Source organism: Triturus cristatus, chromosome 4_1 (assembly GCF_964204655.1).
Source record: "Triturus cristatus chromosome 4_1, aTriCri1.1, whole genome shotgun sequence".
NCBI lineage: Eukaryota > Metazoa > Chordata > Amphibia > Caudata > Salamandridae > Triturus > Triturus cristatus.
In genome coordinates, this window is record NC_140585.1 from 788899466 (window position 1) to 788920491 (window position 21026).

The 21026-nt window shown below is 43.6% G+C and overlaps 1 protein-coding gene across 2 annotated transcripts; it reads right to left on the reverse strand.

Moving 5' to 3' along the window:
• Positions 1–1207: 1207 nt before the first annotated feature.
• Positions 1208–19983, reverse strand: SLC38A2 (solute carrier family 38 member 2). Of its 2 annotated transcripts, none has more exons than XM_085653367.1 (16): positions 19694–19983; positions 18062–18242; positions 17154–17235; positions 16950–17065; positions 15982–16055; positions 15783–15875; positions 14620–14701; positions 9708–9790; positions 9200–9258; positions 8672–8848; positions 8362–8441; positions 7374–7474; positions 6596–6720; positions 5644–5788; positions 5143–5240; positions 1208–3930 (listed from the first exon to the last, which is right to left on the reverse strand). In XM_085653367.1, the coding sequence occupies exons 2-16, from the start codon at positions 18181–18183 to the stop codon at positions 3829–3831; spliced, it is 1539 nt and encodes a 512-aa protein (XP_085509493.1). In that variant the 5' UTR covers positions 18184–18242; positions 19694–19983; the 3' UTR covers positions 1208–3828. The 2 variants fall into 2 exon arrangements, with proteins under 2 accessions (XP_085509493.1, XP_085509492.1); XM_085653366.1 differs by having other exon boundaries at positions 17154–17238.
• Positions 19984–21026: the final 1043 nt, after the last annotated feature.

Genomic DNA, 21026 nt, shown 5'->3' on the forward strand with positions numbered 1-21026 from the left:
CATTATGAACATAAGCACGTTAGGGCTGCTTTTTTATTTTTTTGTAGTTAGCTTCTTAAGCACTTCCTGCCCAAGAAGCGAGAGTTTTCACGAACTTTAAAATCTGAAATTTTTTCAGGTTCCATCTGGATCAAGAGAAATGTTCCTATTCTCACAGACAGTAAACAGAAGGAAAGGACCATAGGTTCCCTTAACAGCAAACACACCCAGGTTTATGCGCTCATTGAGGCAAAGGGTGTGGAATATCGCACAAGGGAGATCGAGCAGTCAATGTCATGACCAGAATATTGACAGCAAGTGCAGATTTTCTGTACTCAAATCCATACCAACGAACCTTGAAGACGTGGATCTGGAGTGAACCCCTCTCTGTGCATTTCCTGCTGAGATTTTAGCTTTCAATATTATGGTCACAATATTGTGGCCACTCAATATTCCTTTCACGATAGTCCACACTACAGCCGCGGTGAAGTAAATTAAGAAGACTACTGAAAATAATTTACTCTGGAAATAAGCTGTACTTTTTTTTTTAACCCACATACATGGAAGGCATGGTAAAACACGAGTTACGTCAGTGCACGGTTCCTCAACCTCAGAAAATGTGCAGCTGAACATTGAATAACCATGCTGGGGAAATCCAGGTTCTCACTAACTAAATTTGCCAAGCTAATGGGCAACGATAAAATAACACCTAATCATCCGTCCCACCCTAAGAAAACTTGCTCCACGTAGCAAGTTAACCAGAGGATGTACGTAAAAAAAAAAAACAGTCTCTACAGCCCCAATTTACACGTTTTTTAAAAACTTTAATACTCAACAGAAATGGTGGCCTACTTCCAGTGGATCTGGATTAACATTTAATTGGAACTTGCAAATGTAGATGTGTAGGGAAACTGAAGCAGTCATCTTCAGCAACTCAGTATGCACTCTGGCCTTGTATTTTGAGAGACAAAAATATATTTAATGGGGCAGTGTGGGGCGAGAGAAAACCAGCATGCCTTTAGGACTGCAGGAGCTATAGATTCTAGCATTCATTTGGAGACACCACTGTGCCTGTCAGGTCTACCAAAAGCCTTTTCACAGCCTCTAACCCGGGCCTTTTCACTGCCACCAACCCAAGCCTTTTCACAGAGGATAACCCACCAGGGGTAAACTACTCCAAAGGTTAACAACAACTATTCATTTAATAAATAAACACACACAAGGATTCTTGGATTATCTATGCATTTATTTCAGTTGAGTTACAAGAACAAAGTATGTTTCATTGAAACTGTGAACGATTTGGCCAACAATTCTAATGAATTTGTTGGCTTCCAACTATATGTACATATTTACAAACATAGTCATATATACAAGTACATTATATCACAGAAGCTGGACCTGTTGGAATTCTGCTCAATATTTTTTTTTTAAAGTGGAAGGAGAGCCCAAAAGGACAGAAGTTTGATCAACTAAGGGCTTTACTGTGGCAAAATATATACAGTAGGCATGCATATAATCAACCAAAGTGGTCGATTTCAGGCTGGGCATATGCCTGCTACTACTATAGTAGCTTACCCATTTCATTTTATTTTACTAAAGGAGCCCATTTAACGTGGGCTCAATTGTTCTTTTTTCTGCCACAATTCTGCACTCAAAATTTCAACAAAAAAACCCTCAAAGGATGCTACTGAACATCAGGGTGACCTCGATGGAATTACAATTTTAAAGATTCCGTACAGCTGTGCATTATAAACAGCGGACTGAAATAATGGACAGATATATACACATATGCAGTTAGTAAGCCCAACTCCGTTATTTACAATATATACATATCAGATTTACATACATACATCATAAATATTGAAAAATATTGGCAAACAGTGTCATGTTCCATAAATAACATAAGTATGAGATGCCCATGGAAGACCATTTGCAAGAGGCGGTGGTGGACAGTGGTTGAATACTGAGACCTGTAATCTTGGGTGCGGTTTCTAGTTCGGGTACACACCAGACATATTCAGACTGGATCAAAGGTCTTCGCACGCAAAATATAGGATATAACAAGGCGTTGACATTTCACAATTCATGTAAACTTAGAAAAAAAAACGTAATCTTAATTTGGACAATTGTTATAAAATCAGCACAACACCCAATTCGGGACCGTATTGGGTGTCCATCACATTTTTCTTCAGCTGTCCAGCAGTGTTGTTTACTTTGAGGAAGGAGGCCTTGGAGGTACACGTCACTGATTGAGGTTAATAAAGAGCACACTTTGCAAGTAAACGTCGGCGGAAAAAATAATCCACGGTGGAAACTGCATGTTTAGTAAATTCCGAAAAATGTGAAAGCAATTTAGCACAATGTAGATTATCTGAAAATTAATTAGGCTGTGCAATAGCCACCACATGGGACATAACACCACATGCAAGGAGGCACTGTTTCATAGGTTTGATTGGCAGACTCATGCACCACTGCAGAGGCTCAAATGGTTTAGAACTATACAAGTGACTTACAGAACATGGTCCTCGTCTGCCCGGTCAAGAATCTGATACAAGCAAGGCTGAAACTGCATCACACACACACTGCATCTGGGTGCACCTCCTCTAGGACAGTTTACAGAAACTAGATGGAATTGCATCGACTAGGTTAACTTCAGGTTATTTATTTTCATTTCTTTTTGCCTCACAAACTAGTTTGCATGACGCGGCTTGTAAACTTTTACTAAGTGCGCAGTGACATGACTGCAGAGTGTCTGGCACAAACATATTTCAGGCTCTGTGCCAAGACAGCAGCAATAAATACAAATGTCGAGTAATTCAGCATCCACTGTGGTGCAGAGAAATACTGTAAGCTGTTTTAGCAGAACTGCCGTCAGCCACGATAGGACTGTAAACCCAATCTATAGTCCGTTGATTTATAGATTGTCTCATGGCAGAAAGGCTGTTGAGAAACAGTAAACAAGCTCAGCAGCCTATGTTTGCAGATGCTGTGACTGCATTCTGCATCCCATTTTGTCCAAGCACACCAACTTACATAAAACAGTGCCAACATTATGGGATTACCTGGCTAAAAGAAAAAAAAGTGTTCTAATCTCAAATATTGTTCAAACTTGGCCAGTGTACATCAACCCCATTCTACAATACCTATACTTCAATTTTTCATTATATTTTTAAAAACACGGGTTGATCTAAGGGAGCATTACAGTGTTTTGTTTCAACTGGCAAGTACAATACAATTTGCAATTCCAAAACTAGCTGGTTCAAAAGTATTAGTTTTTTTTCTTACTGTGCGTGTTTAAAATGCAATCATTTAAAACACGTTGTCTTACAAGTTTTACATATAGAGAAATGTGACTGCCATACCAGCACAGTATAAAAATTAATTGCCCTCAAAATGATTGAGGCTGATAAATATATTTTTGGTACAAAAAAATGATAAAGTGTCGCTTTTTTCATCGATCAGTTCAACACTTTGCCGTGGAACATCTATTACTCACATCAATGCTTTAGGCACATTCAAGTAATAACATTATTATAACATCCAAGTAACAGTTAATGACAAAAGCCAAACTTGTGGCATAATAAAAGTCGTGTTGCGTCCATTCTCTGGAATGGAATAAATGAACACTTCCCTTTGCAGGTTTGAAGTGAACAATGTCCGTGTTCCCACGTAGAACTATTCCATAGAGTTCAATTCTACATCGAGCAGCTAAAGTCAAAGCATCTGCAAGTTCCAGGAAGTGATGCTGCAAGAAGCACTGATGAAGGTTTCACCCCCTCCCCCCGGAGAGGATTTCAGAGCGAGTCACTCGTCCACGGTCAAGTGCCCAGTCCGCGACAGCCGCTAAGGTTAGTGGCCTTCGGTAGACATGGCATTCTTGGTCCAGTCCAGGATGATCAAGGCCATGCTGCCAGACATGACAAAGATTCCGCTAATCAGGAACACGGTGGCCTAGAAGAAAGGAAGAGGGAGTCAGCAGGCAGACATGTGCTTCAACAATGACAAGAGACCGCTGCTCTCATACAGAGCAGGCCGGCTGAAGTGGCCGCCTAAAGTCAGACAGGCAGTCACAATAGGTTTGTCAAATTAAATTATTGTGGGGCCTCTGAAATTAGAAACAAATTAATGAAAAGTATTATGCATTCCAAGTAATGTACAGCAGCCAAGCCAAAGTGCGTGTGAAAGGCAAGCCTGTGGCAAGAAAGATACACAAGGCAAAAGAGTGCTTGTCCTATTCTCAGAAGAAAAGGAAAGTCTTCTGGCTCGGAATCTTTCATGGTCCGGATGACTTATAGTACTTGTAAGTACACACAAAAGGGCAAATATATCCAGACAACGAACTATAATCTAGAAAAATAGGCTAACTAAAACACTACGCAGGAATCCCTTCCACTATGAATATGTGGAGGTCAAAATAAGCAGCCATTAAGTAGCTAAAACTTTAAAAGTTGGGCACAAAATAAAATATACCGAAATGTAATTTGTTCAGCCACTCTCTCGTTTCATTTGAATTTAAATGTATCAAAGGAAATAGAACTAAAATGTCATGTCATCCATGTGCCAGCACAATTATAGTGAGACAGGATATGGTAATATCCCAGCTTTTTTTTTTTTTTTTTAAAGGTTGGTATTCTGATAATTTCTCCAGAAACAAAAGTTCAGGTCACAACTCTAATGTTCCAGTAGCGCACTATTTTTTCAGCTCAAAAATAACATTCTATTACTTGAAAGTATATGTAGAATTTCTGAGAATACCAGGCAAGTGGGTGGAGAGGAATTTTCCCGTTCAGTCATGACCTTTTACGGGCACTGAATTCCAACCACTAACCCCCACCAAAAATGTTACCTTTAGAAGGCACCATGCTAACCCCTCGACAGCCAGAATTAGCAAATACTAGCTCCCCCACCCCAGGCTCTTCTTCCACTCCATCCATTTAGCACTCAATGCAAGCCAACAATTTGGAATGCCCATACCAGAGCAGCAGCCAGAAAAAGAAGTGAGTATTAGGAGTCAGAGGGGCACTATGTAAATGTATCGATCTATGTATCTGCCCCTCACAAATACGGATTTACTTTCTAGATCACAAGAGGGAAAGACACGAAGCCCCCGATAGAACATACAGTTAATGCTGCTGTGAAACCTATAGTTTTGAATGCACATACCCCAATCTTCTGCACAGACTTCATTGGCTCCTTCTTCACAAGCTTGATGTAGAAAGCAGACGGAAGGATGAAGATCAGCATTGCAGCAGCAGAGGCCCCTGTAAAAATCAAAAAAGGAGAAAGTTCAACATACAGATCCATTTAAGCATGCCTATCACTAAATGACTATTTTTAAAAGCTACATTTTATATGGACATGTGGCACAATTGTCTCCCACCCCGACTAGCACAGACCACATTCTGGGCCAGAACAGGTCCTGTGCAAGGTTGGGTAATAGCACATTGTCTCACAGAGGATGGATTCAATCAGCACTGCCCACCAACATGATAAATAACGCTGAAGCAAACGAAAATCTGCAACTGTTTGCTCCCTTATGGTAAACCAAACCTGGTAAAAGTAAAGACACCCCCGCAAACCACCACAGTTAATGCAACAAAACTACAACTTAAGACTGCTAATGGTTAACTTATGGGACTCTGACCACTTAGAAGCTAGACTTACCAATAAAACCAAAAATATCTCGAATGGTTGGAACAAAGATGACCAGAGTGTTGGTGAAGGCCAAGAGGAGGACTGTGATGACAATATGGCGAAGCCAGCTAAACTCTTTATCTGCACACAGGAGCTGGTTGATGGAACTTCGGATCTGCAATGCAAATGGAAGACTGGTTGATCTACAGTTCAGAGCTCTTCAAGATGACGCACGCGCTCAATTACCCAAGTATTTTGCAAGGAGGCCCACAAAACTAGTAATGTGGCATATGATCTTTCCGAAGCTTTATCATGTATGCAGACTGAACCATAATACAACTGTGGCCATACTAAGGATGAAGAAACAGCATGCAGCTTTTTCCCCCCCGTCACCCTAATAGTGACCTCACCCAGCAATTTCTTCCCGACAACGTCATGAAATGATCTTGGTTTCTAGATCCAAACAGATCTCCGACTTAACATTAGTTCAAAAGGGAAACTTCATTGGAGAGTCGCGCCTGTCCAATTGAAGTATTTCCACATAGAACCTGCCACCCCCGCTCAAGAGGACTCAACAGAATGATGCAGGGAAATAACTAGAGCGGACCCACTGTGGTCCAGGCTCGCGAACAGCCGCCTCAGTCAAATTTCACTGCACCATGCTCACATTTGTTGCCTTTCAAAGGTAAGTGGACTCCTTGGGGGAAGCAACGGGCTCCAGGACAAAGAGTTTCTCCTCAAACATTCGCACTCCAGCAATACTTCACTTCACTTACCTTTCTCCTCAAATCGTACTGTCAATAGGAATTATAAGCACATACTTGGCATTAAGACACTGCCAACCACGTTGCAAAGAATTTACAGACTATTGAAACTTTTGGGGCAGGCTATTTGTTTCACTTCAAACTCTTTGCTAATGAAGAATGGAATCAATTCACATCGATATTTGGGCAACTAGATTGAGAGTTTAAGGAAGACTCACCGGGAATATGACAACAGGCACAGTTAGCGTAACAGCAACAAGGACTGCCAGGCGGACGACGAGTAGAACCACACCAGTATCTTTGACGCGAGAAAACGTATGAAGCAGTTCAGGTTCAACGTTTCCTACAAAACATGAAAAAGGGAGACTTAAATGCCGTGGATCTATAGATACCGTGAGGTACGTAAGATGAAAAAGCACACATTTTAGACCATATGATGCTTCACCTGAGGGTGAAAGAAATAAGGGGGTTTGGGAAGAAGCTGTCTCTTCGGCCTATGGTTCGAGGCTGAGACTTCCATAAGTGCAAGGGGTCAAGTTCACATTTCAGAAGTAGCTCTGACTATGGCTAGGCAATAAAATATGCGCCAATTCACCTATTCTACCACAAATCGCATTATCTAGGTTTAACTGTTCAGAGGGCGACATCTAGTGGACAGGGAATAGACATTTATACCAAGTTAAATTGTGGTCAAGAAGGCCAAGTGGCAGCTGTCCATCATGCAGAAGCTCTTCCCACTACCCCAACCGGACTGCAGCTGAGGAGAGCTAAGCTAATGCTGTGCCTTCCATCGCCCAGATGATCAACAGAGCTTTCTAAAATTACTAAACAAATGGAAACCAAGAAAGTAATCTACAAAAATACTGTATTCAACCATATGAATGTTCACGGGCATCTGCTTTGCAGTACAGACACTTTGACTAACAGCACATAGTAGTCCCTTTTTAGAAACTAGCTCCTAGGAGAACAAAATGAGAAAAACGATGAACTTCTTACCATAGAAAGTGAGGTATCCAAACAGAGCAGCCAAGAGGTACATCACAAACATTGCAAAGAAGGAAACATTGGACACATTCATCATTCTTTGGCGGCTGCGTCTGTTGAGGTGAAAATGGGGGACAAATTATAAATGAGCACACAGAAATATTTACACAATTGTATAATGCCAAGAGACCTGATGCATGGGAAATATCACAAAAGATTGAAAGGAGTGCGAGGGCTGCATGCAGTGGGAAACCTGGCCGGGGTTGTGGGGATTGGGGGGGGGGGGGGGGTGAAGAGAAGGCTGTATCCAGTGAAACAGAGCAGCGACGTGTTATTTCATTACACGGATGGCCACAAGGCCTCCAGTTAGTGCCGCAGATTTCCAACTAGTTGCACTTACTCATGTATCGTGCACGATTACTGAGATATGCTGGAATAATACTGAAGAAAAAGCAAGGAGCTGGACTCCATGTTCAATCAACAAATGGGGGCAGGGATAGAAACGCGGTGATGGCGATGCACATTAGATGGAGACACAACATTTCATCTTGAAGCACTGAAAAGGAAGGTTGGGGGTTTCATACTGTGAATTCATTTATTATGACGGGACATTCCGAAAATCTTTTCTGGTGAGGGAATACTAGAGGCCTTGAATGAAGGCCAGGCATTAGCAGTAGGTTCTGTTGAGAACAAGTCAACATGGTGGACAACTAGGATTGTCAATCAAATTATTTGGAGAGCCTTGTTGCACTTTAACCCAGCAGCAGCATGGAATGGCCTCCAGCGGGTTATTTGCCTTTGCTCCCTTTTCTCTTTTTATTTCTCCTGACTGTTAGATACCGAGTGAAATATAGAGGTCTTGTTGGAAAAAGACTTAAGAGTACAAAGCAGGTTGTGTACGGGAAATGGATCTGATGGCGCAGTCCCTTTTAATTATTATCATGCATGCCTTACTGAATACATTGAACAAGAAACATGTCATGCTAGTGATGCAACTTACCCTTTGAGCTCTTCGTAAATAGGAAGAACAGCGGGGTGACAAACAAAAGAAAACGTCAAGATGGGAACAGCATAGACAGTCTGAAAAGAATTATGATACGTAAACATTAGACAAGTCTGGAAAAACACGTTCCTACAGGCAGATGCTATGTTTATAGGCTATTTGGAGGGTCACATGCAGTTAGTGGTAGCCCAGTTCAACAAGTGTGGGACAACAGGCTGGACATGCCTCAGTCAGGTCCTCAATTGCACAAACAAAGCCACAGGCTCCTTTAGTTGGTTTAAACAAAATTACATATGTAGATAGTTACCTGGGAATTCCACACAAAATATTTTGGCTTGCACATGTCATCATCACTCGTGAGATTATCAGCTATGTCATGAAGCGGAGCATATGTAGATGCTAAGACAGCCAAGGAGTGATTTACAGTTGTGTTCAGGTCATGGTCTTCAAGCGGGCAGGGAATCTGAAATTTCTTGTATATGACCTAGAACAACACAAAAACAAATAAATATTCATGCTGACACTTACATTAACATCAAACTTTCAAAGCTGTAGAGAAAGGGGGGAAACTACTCAGAAGGAACACTATAGCTTTCATTGGCTGGAAGGGGGCATTTTACTACTAACTGGCTTTTTTGCAGGTTTATTTTAAAAATAAAATAAGTGCTAATGAATTGACTTTGGTTTTGACTATACCTACGGCAAGTAAAACAATGGAGCTGCAGAATGTGCCAGTGTTATTCATTCCATAGTCCTTTTTAAAAGAAGTGAACTCTTAAAGCTTTGACTTCAATTTGTATTTCTCTGAACGAGTTTGAAACAAATGTATACATACCACAATGAGAAAGAAGACCATACACATCAGGGACAAACCACTGGTGTAACCCAAGTATCCTGTAAAAGAGAAAAAGCAAAAACCAGTGTTTCAGATGAAAATAATTCTGACAAACAAATCTTGAAGGAAAGGCTTTTGATTCCGACTAACATGGCAAAAGCAAACCACAAGCCACGATTTACACTGGTGATCAGATTTGGCCTACTTTGTAAATCTGAAGTCCAGAAATCTAGACCTGAAGTGTTGCTCTGCCTTAAAACATACTAGTTTGCTGTGCATGTCCTTCAGTTACTGAAATTCCCACTGGAGTATCTCAAAGTAGTTTCTTTGCACAGAGCAACATGGTAGTAAAACACAGGACATTTCCTCTCCATTGCCACACCACATTAAACTACCAATACTATCAAGACATGGAGCGGACAATTTACCAACAATTTACTGTGCAAAACCAATAAAAGCTTGGCACATACAACATGAATTTGAAGATTAGGAGTGCAATGTATCTTACCCAGGTTCTTCAACAGCGACAGGGGAAGGATGAGTAGTACAGACACCACCACCACGAGGATATCACCATTGAGATACCACTCCCTACAATGACATAAAGACCATCTTTACTCGAGTCTTCACATTAAATATCAAAACAGATTCAATGACAACGATTGAATTTAAAAATACATTTAACGGGAGATGAAAGCCCCATATTACCGTAGTAATGCAAGTACTTTCCGGAAGTGGGAAACATGAATAGTTTTATACAGCAGGGTCAATTCACAAGGTCCATTTGCTTTCTCTTTCACCAGTGGTATAACTCCCCCGCCTCCCCCCACATGCCTCTTCTGCTCCTGCATCCTAAACAACCACCCAGATACCTAAAGATTTGTCAGCACTAGCCACTCACTATGCACAAACATCACCCATATCCAAGACAAACTACAAATCCAACCATTTACTACTCAAAAAGACATGCTTTAATAAAATCATGCCATGTAGCCATCAACCACCCACTGTCACCTTGTACTGTACAATACTAGCTATGCAACAGCTTTTCAACTACACTTGAAATTCGCCTTTAGCCAAATTAACAGTACATAGACTCACCAGAGACCATCATTCGACAACACTTCACCACAACAATTTAGTTGGCAACAGACTACCAACTGTTCACACCCTGTACAAAAACTAACACACTTCTTGAAACCAATCAGAAAAAAAGACTGATTTGAACTGACACAACACTTCATCATACTAGGTTAACAATCATGTCTAGAAAATGATTTGCATTTTCCGGGCTATGAAAAACAAACCACCCAGCACAACTAAATCAAGAGATCCTTTGCACATTTACCCATGCACGTAATACAATACAAAAGAGCGTGAGCAGGATCAAACTGATTTTACTTTCACATTAACCAACACGAACTACTACTTAACTAGACATTTAACAAATCTCTACCAACCATTTTCAACAAAACATAACAACCATACATTACTGAACGGAAATACCCAAAAAAGAAAAAGGCACCCAGAACAAAATAAGATACAATGCAACAGTAATTTCAGAAATAAATCTACAAACGTTGATAACAAAATCTGGGCCACATCAAATATGCGATTGTGCAGCTGCGGCGTTTTTTGTCCAATTATGGTTTTGCCACATATATCCATATGCAGATTTTTTTTAGCAAAAAATAATTTGGATCTAACTCAACCAGTTAAAAAATTAATAAAAAACCAGCAGTATGCTTTGCAGCGCAGTGGAAGGCTGTTTGCAAAGTTAGACTAGTAATTTTTTTGCAGCTTATTGTGCTATCCAGCTGCTAAGTTGGTACCAATTAGGTGCAACATATGCCCACTGTTCAAAAGTGTAAAAATGACAAGATTGTGAAAACATACTATCAAAAAAATGTCGCATTATGCCGCATTTGTTTTTTCTTGCCACATAATTTAGTGAACCCTGCCACATATGCCCCTCGCCTACCACATAATTCCTCTGGCCTTGCATCAAATATATCAACTCAATTATACCATAAGTAAGAATACAGCCAAGTGCAAAACTAATATAAAGTCCTGGGTACAACTGAAACCCATTTGTCAATTAGTAGGACAGATCCTCTACAGAAGGAAGAGAAGAATGGCAGTCCACAAGGGAAACGAGTGTATTACATGAGCATTATTTCATTTTAAACAACGTTGCCTTTTTAGATATTCAGCTAACCATGGTTTCGACTTGCTACGACAATTTGCAGGCGAAACTCAATTGCACGGAAAGCTGGAATAATAGTATTTTCCGAAAGAGCATTGTTGTGTTAAGAATGCAACAAAACGCTACTGTATTACTAATAAAAGTCACAAATGTCTAAAGAATGTGAAAATCGGGTAGCTTGTTCATTTCCCTCAAGAAGGCGAAGCTACCCTTGGACCCATGGGGACTGTGGCCTCTTTGCGAGACAGTCCCAGCCCAATATCACCTTCTAAGCAAAAGCTACATTCTAGAAATGAGCAGTCAGAGGCCTGTGAGGAAAACAGACTTTCAGTCTGATTGGTGGAAATGACCGGTGTTCTTTAGGTAGGTATGAGAGTAATAGATTTTGATCTAAGTCCCGAGGAAGGCTCACAATGCAATCACAGTGAGCAGGCTAGAATTGGTGAGGGCTAACCTACAGATTATCTATCACCTGGCACACCCGCCCAGAATGCAGCTGTGTATCTTTCAATATTTGGTGCTGTGTTAAGAGTTGCTTGGTGCCAAGGACAAAACTATTTAACACCAGCGAATTGCGAATGGCCACCTTTGATTTGAAACATGAAACTGAAAAACACAAATGACGTGTTCAGTGTGAAGAAGTTGGTCCGTGACGCCTGAGAAAAATCCTCACAGCTAGGAATGTTCTGTGTTGGAGGCGAGGTAACAAGGGCTTGAGCAAAGAAAAATGGTACAAAGGTGCCTGCAGCCGATTACATTGCATGGCTCACTTTTTAGGTCTCGTGTGTGTTTCAGCGCAAAGCGCTGCTCCGCCTCCGCGAGAGATTTTGTAAGTGAGGACTTTCAGAAGAGGGCTTGAAGCCCCGACCCTCATTTCCATTGGCTGGCGTCACCGTTTATGGTAAACGGTGGTCTGCCATTGGAAATTAGGACATTAGGTTGCCTCCCTTTGGCCTTTTCCTACGGCCTCTCTGGACTGGATGGCTTGGTTTCCGGCTGTCGTGGCGATCTTTCTTATATTAGTAGGCGTGTAATCACGGGTCATGTTTCCGAAGGGTGGTCTTTTTTTTTTGGGCTAACATGTCACCCGCTTCAGTTCCAGCTACGCTCTGAGACCATCGGACGCTCAAGCGGATCACTCCCTTCCCCTTAAGCAGTTCACGCTGCTAACGTGACGGATCATGGGCCGATCCAGCCGCGGCCCGTGGAGGGAGTTCCGTGGGGCGGTAAGGCGGCGCGGGGCGGGGGAGGGGCAGGGTGGGGGGTTCTAAAAACCGGAATATGGATAATTGCAGGTAAGTAAACAATTAAATAAATAAAACGAATTTCGCAGCGGGCGCTGCATCGCATTTTGCGATGCAGCCCCCCCCAAGGAATTTGTTTTGTTTAATTAATTGTTTACTTACCTGCAATTATCCATATTCCGATTTTTAGAACCCCCCACCCTGCCCCACCCCCGCCTTACCGCCCCACGGAACTCCCTCCACGGGCCGCGGCTGGGCCGATCTCTTTGGGGCGTTTGAACCGAGTGCTCGCTTTGAAGCTGTAGACCGTGCCACCAGCTATTGTAACGGGGTGGGGCGTTTCCGGACTGGTTGTGGAGGCATGTAACACTTCCTTCACTTAATTTTGATACATAGTGTTGGAGGCTTCCTAATGTGGTCCTGTGACACGGCTCTTCGAATGTGCTTGTATTCTTTGAATGTTGGTATGGTAACATATAACAATGCCTCACCAGGTTAATAGTTGCAGTTATTTTTTTTAAAGCATAACCAAATAGGTGGGTTGAGGACTAAGACCGTAGAAGCAGCATCCACGAAAAAGCACGCTGTGAACGCATAGTGCTCGTGGAGGTACAGTGAATGCCACATGTGAAACAAGTATTCCTTAACCAACATCTGTTTCTCGCTAGTCGGTGGGTTGGGGACTAAGAGCGTAGAAGCAACATCCACGAAAAAGCACACAGTGAACACATAGTGCTCGTGGAGGTACAGTGAATGGCGCATGTGAAACATGTATTCCTTAACCAACATCTGTTTGTCGGTAGTCGGTAGGTTGAGGACTAGATGTGGAAGCTTGCTCTAAATTTACATGGCTTGTGTAGCAAGAGGGCCACGGGACCCTAATTCAAGGGGAAATTACCTCCTTCATCTCGAGTTGGGTAGTAATGATTGGGGCTTAATGGGCTTCTTACCCCCTTTTACCCTGCTGCACCAACGTTACTCCATCCAGCCGCGGTCGGTAGTAGGAGTAACTGCAGGGTGGTGACGTGGGGAGGGGCAGGGTGGGGGGTAGTAAACTATGGATTACGCTGGGTTACAGGTAAGTTAACATATAAATTAATAAAACAAATTTTGTTGCGTGCACTGCATCCCCAAATGCGATGCTGTGCACGCAACGAAATTTGTTTTATTAATTTATATGTTAACTTACCTGTAAACCTCCGTAATCCATAGTTTACTACCCACCACCCTGCCCCTCCCCCTCCCCACGTCACCGCCCTTTAGTTACTCCTACTACCGACCGCGGCTGACTCCATCCCTACCATTGGTGTCTTTAAGTATTAGTGTGTCTGTCTCACGGGGTGCGTGTGTTTCTCAGCGTGTGCATGCATGTGTGCCCGTTTGCAGTGCAGTTTCTATGTATGTCTGTATGCAGGGGTCAACGGGGGTAAAAGACTGTCATTTACAATGCCATTACTTGATTAATGCTTCATGAAGGGCAAAAAAAAAAAAAAAAAACATTTTCAATGTGAATAGCACAAAACAATGTCATTGCGAGACCTATTGCATTGTAAATGCTTGTTTTTTTTATGTCAGAGGTTGCTAGAATACCTGCAAAGCCAATCAAACTCCGAGGACTGCCAGGCTTACACACGAATAACAATTACAAACACGCTTCTCTTCCCCGTTGCTTAACAACGGCTATCCATTCTATTCTTTGTTTACTAACCATATCAGGTTATACAACCCAAGACCTCGCAGGAGAGAGCAAATCCTGTTTCCGCTTGCACACAAGTTACTCATTAACTATGGAAAGTCCATTCCCCTCTTGACATTATTTACCATTCACACTCATAACGGATGCGAGACCAAACCCTCAGTAAACAAGCTTTTTTCACAACATCCCCTGCAGGCGTATGGACCACAACTCTCACGTTTTATTAACTGCTTATCAAACCTTGATGAACATGCTTACAAGTTATGGTACTCACCCGCTAATCCCTTTATCTCCCATTAACTCCTTGATCACCAGCGGCAATTCATATTTCACAATGTACAGGTAACTTGACATTGCTGTTAAAAAAAAAAACTCATTAAATAAATGAAATATTAAGTGAAAGATAGACCGATTTACAGACTAATGTAAACGTTCTTTTGGCCAACTGGAAATGTGTCCTCACAATAAAATGGACTATGGCAAACGAAAATGTAGCCCTATGGTCAACTGAAGATGTAGGCCCACTGACCTGTAAATGTGGTCCGACAGAGCTAGAAAATGCCCTTAGGATCAAACGGGACTGCGTTAAATTGGAATGCGAGGGGTCATTAGGATGGCGGGCAGACTTTAGTCCGGTCGTCATCCTAGAGGTAACGGGTCGGCCCGCCTGTAAGGCGGCGGTCCCGCACTCCCAATCAGGATGCGACCGCCACGGTGGCGGCCGCATCCAGCGTTTTAAAATTGCAGAGGGTGCTGCTGGCTGCAGCACCACCAAAGGTGTTGATGAAACGCATGTAGTGCATTTCCATGCACAACGTGGATGGCACCTCTCGGTGCCTGCCACCTTGTACATGGAAATGAGGTGCCCCCCAGTGCAGCTACACCCCCCCAACAAGGGGGACCCGCAACGGGCCCCCAAACCCAATCCCTGCAAGCCTTTCCATGGCGGCATTGCCGCCATGGAAAGGCGCTTGGCCACACAATCCTAATATGGCAGACGGTGCCTGCTAATATGGCGGACGGTGCCTACTAGGCACCACCACCATATTAGTGGCCGTGCTCTGCCCGCCAGGCAATCGGTGCGATTGCCACTGGCGGAAAAGCGGCAGACGGACTTTGCGTCCGCCATGATACCCACAGCCATCCTAATATGGCGGTGAGTAATTCTCAATGTGATGGCAGAACGATCGCCAATCGTTCCGCTATCGTAATCAGCCTCGTGGTTCCTTGGCCAACTTGAAATGTGGTACCAGAGGGAAATGAAAGGCCACGAGGGCGCAATGTTCCTTCAAGCCCAACAGCAAATACCTGTGCTGTCATTATGGCAGGCGTGCATTAACCGAGGCCTCAGTTAAGTGGAAGCAGCCCCGTTCTCATAAAAATGGTGTTCATTGTATACTGGTGTCTTAAGAGAAGATGTAAAAATTAAATCCTCACCACCAATGTTCTGCATTGTGATGGATACCGAAGCAGCGAGTTTTCCAGGTAAGCCAAACGCCTTCAGACCCAGCTGTTCATATAACAAGGACCCTAGAATTATTAAACAAATGGAACATTAAGGTAGGGCTATAAAAAAAACTGTGAATTAAAACTATATATGCATGCTGAACAAATTAAACAAAATTAAAATACATACCTCCTTCATTTGCCGTCTTTAAAAGAAGATGAATTGAATACAACGAAAATATTGCGACGAACACTAAAAGGACCCTAAAAAACAAAAGTGTGAGGAATATTTAGAAAAGACGTGGAAATGGGCGCGGTCTCCTTTACTGCTGATCTAATATGACCAGCTACTGAAATACAGACATCCCAAGCAGTCTAATCCCTGCCTCTTGCCACCGGTGTAGACGGTCCACCCACCCAGACAGTCGTATGAGCCCACGTTCTTCCTTGCCGTTGCTGCATATATTCCTTCTGTCTTCTTTGCTATGAAAAGTCAATCTCCTCAAGAGGTTTCTATTCTGCCTCTGTTGCTATAAAGTTTGGACCCGCTCCTGCTGGAAACCAGCACCCTGCGCTTTCGAAAGTCCTTACAGTACTGATGGCACTACTGAGCGGCTTCACTTCTAGCTCTGGCTGTAGGCACAGCCGGGCTTTGCTACGATGGCGCCCTGGGCAGAAAGACATTTGGCGCCATCGCTGCTGCTTGTGAATAAAATGAGGGGGGGGGGGGGGGTCACTTTTGTGTTTACAGGTCAGCTCCTGACTACATCAAAGCAGGAGTGTCCCTCTGCACAAAACAACTTGGCACCTTCCCCATAATCACCCAGCTCTTTCACACTGCAACAAGCGATTTGTCGGGTGGGTATTCGCGCGTGCCAGCACGGGGTGAGAAGGAACAAGCAGGGCACATGGGGTGTTAACAAACGACTAAAAGCACGTCAGACCGAATCCCTGGAGTCAAGTGAGCTATTTGCAGTGCCTTAATGCAGACAGCTCTGGGCGCCTCTCTGAATATTGCCACCCAGGGCCGGAGCAAAAAGAAGGCCCTGGTTGTAGGCCTGCCCGCGGAACCATCTGGTACCAAATTTGACACATACACTTAAGCATGAATGCCAGGAAGAACCCCTGCACTGACAACATCCAGCAATGGCTACTTACATGAAGAGCGCGATCCCCGTGTTGGCCATGGCGTAGGAGAGCCCCAGGATACCGCTGCCCACAATGGCGTTGCTGAGGTTGAACACCGACATTCCGAAGGAAGTGGTGCCCGGACGCTGCGCACAGGGATAAAACGGTGAGTCACAGGGAGAAGTCAAACGGGAGTTCTAAACGTTATAGAAGAACACTTCTTTGTATACTTACATATTCGGTTTCGTACTTCTTTTTCATCATGTTATTTTCAAATAAAAAGTTCTCATTCTCTTCATCCATTTCTTCGTACCTACTGCTGAACAGAGGGAGAAAGCAAATGTGTTACCGAAAAGAACACTTTGGGTTTACCACCGTTGGTCTTCATTTTTCTGGGCCTAACTAATTACCACCCTTTCAGTAAGTGATTACGCACTTGCACGTTAATGACAGAAGACGACGCACCTCTTGCCCAAGCATGCCCCCCCCCCCCCGATGTTTTCTTCAGCCGTACTTCCTGTATGACAACTAAATTGCCCCTAATAAGCAGTCTAGCGCCTAGCTGGAGTCAGCTTCTACTTCCAGATGATATAGCTGACCACAATGTAAGTAAGGCCCAGGGTGAAAGTGGAGTAGGGTTTTAGTTTCCCTAGCACAGTGGAGAGCGTTTACAAACAGGCCGAACGCAAGCATCCACGCCCTGAAGAATTACATTGGCTATACAAAATACTTTCTGAACAAGAGCTAGGGCCTCACCCACCCTGCATAAGGACTAATGCTGCCTATTCGTCTTTTTTTCTGCCCATATCAGCATAATTTTCGCTATCTTCAGTACTGCTTTACCAATTTTTAACTGTTTTACCTTCCATCTTATAATTATTCTTGCAATTTTATTCATATTGTATTTGGAGCACTAATGATATTATGACCAAGATGAGTTACTCTCGTGAAGACCTTCTATCCCCTGTTACTAGAACTATTATTATTCTAATCGTTTTGAAATTGCATTTTCACATATAAATTGATATACTGGGGCATATCAATACATAACATTACTAATCGTCTCTTACCCTTTACTCTGACAATTCATATGAGAATTGGCCTTCTCCTAATCTTATTAAGATAGTCTGGGAATAACTGACCTCTTGAGGGCGATCTCGGGGGCATACTGTCCGCTGTAGTCGTTATTGGAGCTGTTGCTGCTACATTCGTCCTCGTCCCGGGTGGGCACAGTGCTGAAGCGGCTCATCTCCTCCCGGGGCATGGCTTCGGAGGATGCTCGGGCTCCTAGATGCTGATGTTGCTGTCACTGGTCCACAGCGCCTGCGTAGAGCGGGGGAAGACATGGTGACGTCGGGTACTGCAGTGGATTCGCGCAGCGAGCACGTGAGTCAGCCCCCCTGCCCCGCCTCTCCCACAGCAGGCTGGCGAGTGGAAAATTACCAAGCGGAAAAGTACCAGCCAGTCAGCCGCACTGCGCGTGCGCCTTAGCGCCCACACCTCCCCTCTGCGCGCCCAACAATAACTGGAAATGTGTCAGCGCTGTACAGGAGACCTCTAGCGGGAATTTTCTTCCTTTTTTTTTTTTTACATACAGACACTGCCTTCCAAATATTGCATGTAAAGAGCTTATTAAAAAATGGAGAGCATTCTATAACCCTTTGTATCTCTGTCCTGTGAGCTAATGGCCATACAACCTTTTAAAATTATGGATATAGTCTTCGCTTACATTTAGATAGGCACCGACTGACAACTCGTGTAAGGTAATATAACGTTATACAAAATTAATGTAAATTCCACTAAAAATAAGTAATTTAGTCTTCTGATCGGCCGTATCTAGAACGCCACTCGTTTCTTTCAATGCAGTATATTGAGCCTTTCCTCGACCAATAAAACTCGGTGGGGAAAAACCTGAAGGCCTCTCTACTAAAATAATTGAAAACAAAGGGGCTGGAAAACGATAACAACATTGTGAAATCACCCTGTAAATGTAAATAGATATGCGGTACTCCAAAATGAAATATTCACAGCTTATAAGGGAGGCCCTTATACACTCGCAGTACTGTTCATTTACATCTAAGCAGTAGCAACATGAGGCCTGCGCCATGTTTCAAGTGTTGGCTTATGTTAATATGCGGGCTTCAGTACCCCGTCCGATATCTGGGCACACGACGTGGCTGCAAGGAGCCAACGGCTGGCTGCCCGGCTGCCGGTACGCGGGCCACTCCCTCATCCCCTGCTTCAGGCAGCTTCCGAGGAAGCGTCTGATGCAATTCTGCTCCGCATTGAGGCATCTCCCCCGCGCCGCCTCCTCCTCCCGCACCTCTGCCGGCTGAAGTTAGCTCGCCAAGCGGGCCAAAGGGCACGGCGTGGGGGAAAGACCCGAGGGCGCTACGCGAGGGTGGTCCATGCAGAGGGATACAGCATACAGGGTGCCGCCACAAGGCACGGTTATGCACAGGTGACTGAGTAGACGGTTGTGGACAGCGAGACATAGGGACAGTCTATACACCCGCAAGGTATCATCGGGCGCAGAGAGCATCAGACACAAGGGCGGAGGCGTCCACGCTACACAGGTGCCCGACTAATGTATAGCGCACCAACGCAGCGGGTAAAGGGTATTCTCTACTTTTTATTGCACCCAATCAATAGAAAATTCCACATTCCAGTGTCCAGCCAACCGCATAAATCATTCATACACCTCTTTAGCTTAACACGTATACCAGCATATAAAAATAGATTCCAACAACCACATGCTTCAACGTTCGACTCACCTCAGTTTCTTATGACCGCAATTTATCTTTTCAAATCCGTCGGTGCATTCGGTGTAGTTCTATATAAATAGATAACAGCAGCGACTACTAAAAAAATAAAGCGTACCGTAAAGACGATAAAATAATACACACCAATGAAGAATAAGAATTTAAATAAATAAAACGAGCACCGATATTAAAAACCGAGGTAAATAAAAAAAAGAAAAATTTCGGCCGGTTTAAATGCAGGAAAGCGCTCAGCACTAGCATAAGATCTCGCCCTTCTGCCGGCTGCTGTAGAACAACCGCAAGCCGGGGCTGTCCTTTCACTAAAAGGGAAAACGGGGCGGGTAGTTGGCGGAGTACGTCAGAGAAAAGGCAGGGCAGAGCCAGCAGGTTGCGTCAGTCTACTCCATTGACAACAATAATAAGAGAAAGCATCGTGCTCGAGACTGTTTCGTACGCCTTCCCCTTTGTATATCAACAGAGCACTCCCCTCCCTTAGATGCAGCATGACTCCTCCCCCTGCTTAAACGGCGGTCAGCAATTGGCTGCATGCAGAATTCCTAACACTCCCGCCCATCTCACACTAAAAGTTCAAGGCTATCCCTGGCATCCAGGGTTCTCTCAGGCTGGGAGGGCGAGCACGTGACAAGTTCAAAAATGCAGAGTCGCGAATGACTTGCCCTTTTTTTCTGACAGGGATTCTTTAATTTCACTGTAAGAATGTGAATAAATTTACGCCTCCCTCTTGAATGTTACCTTGCGCGCTGTGTTACAAAGATTATTTTCCTTGATACCTACACAAAGCATGTTTCGACGCTGCATACAAATACGTCTCCCATGCAATTTAACAGCTTACCTAATGCGGCATTTAACCAAAAACATTTCCCGAACAGCATGCCAATGATTTTATTTTTCCCCAGTGCCACCTCACAAGAGGCTATTCTAATCTACAGTAATGTATAGTTTCTGTCTTGCACCCTATATGACAAGTTCATGCATCGGTGATTGTGAGCCCAGCAAGGTGGGTCCCATAGCCCCAAAGAACACTCCAAGAAGAAACAGCCGAACAATACCCAGATGTTTAGTGACGAAATGCTGATGACCCAGACAGACGAAGCAGACCTACTGAATTAACCCAAATCCTTAAAACTAAAGGAAAAGCTGTCGAAACGCACCAAAGGAAACGGCAGACGAACCATGCTTTATTGCCTTAAAGTTAAGTAGTTACATTCAAGGAGATTGACGATGCGGTGGAGCTGAGGCTTCCTTTGCTGCCCTCACACTTCGCCCGCCACTTCACCTCCAACATTTGATGAGCAATAAAACGTTACAGAGTGATGTGGCACAC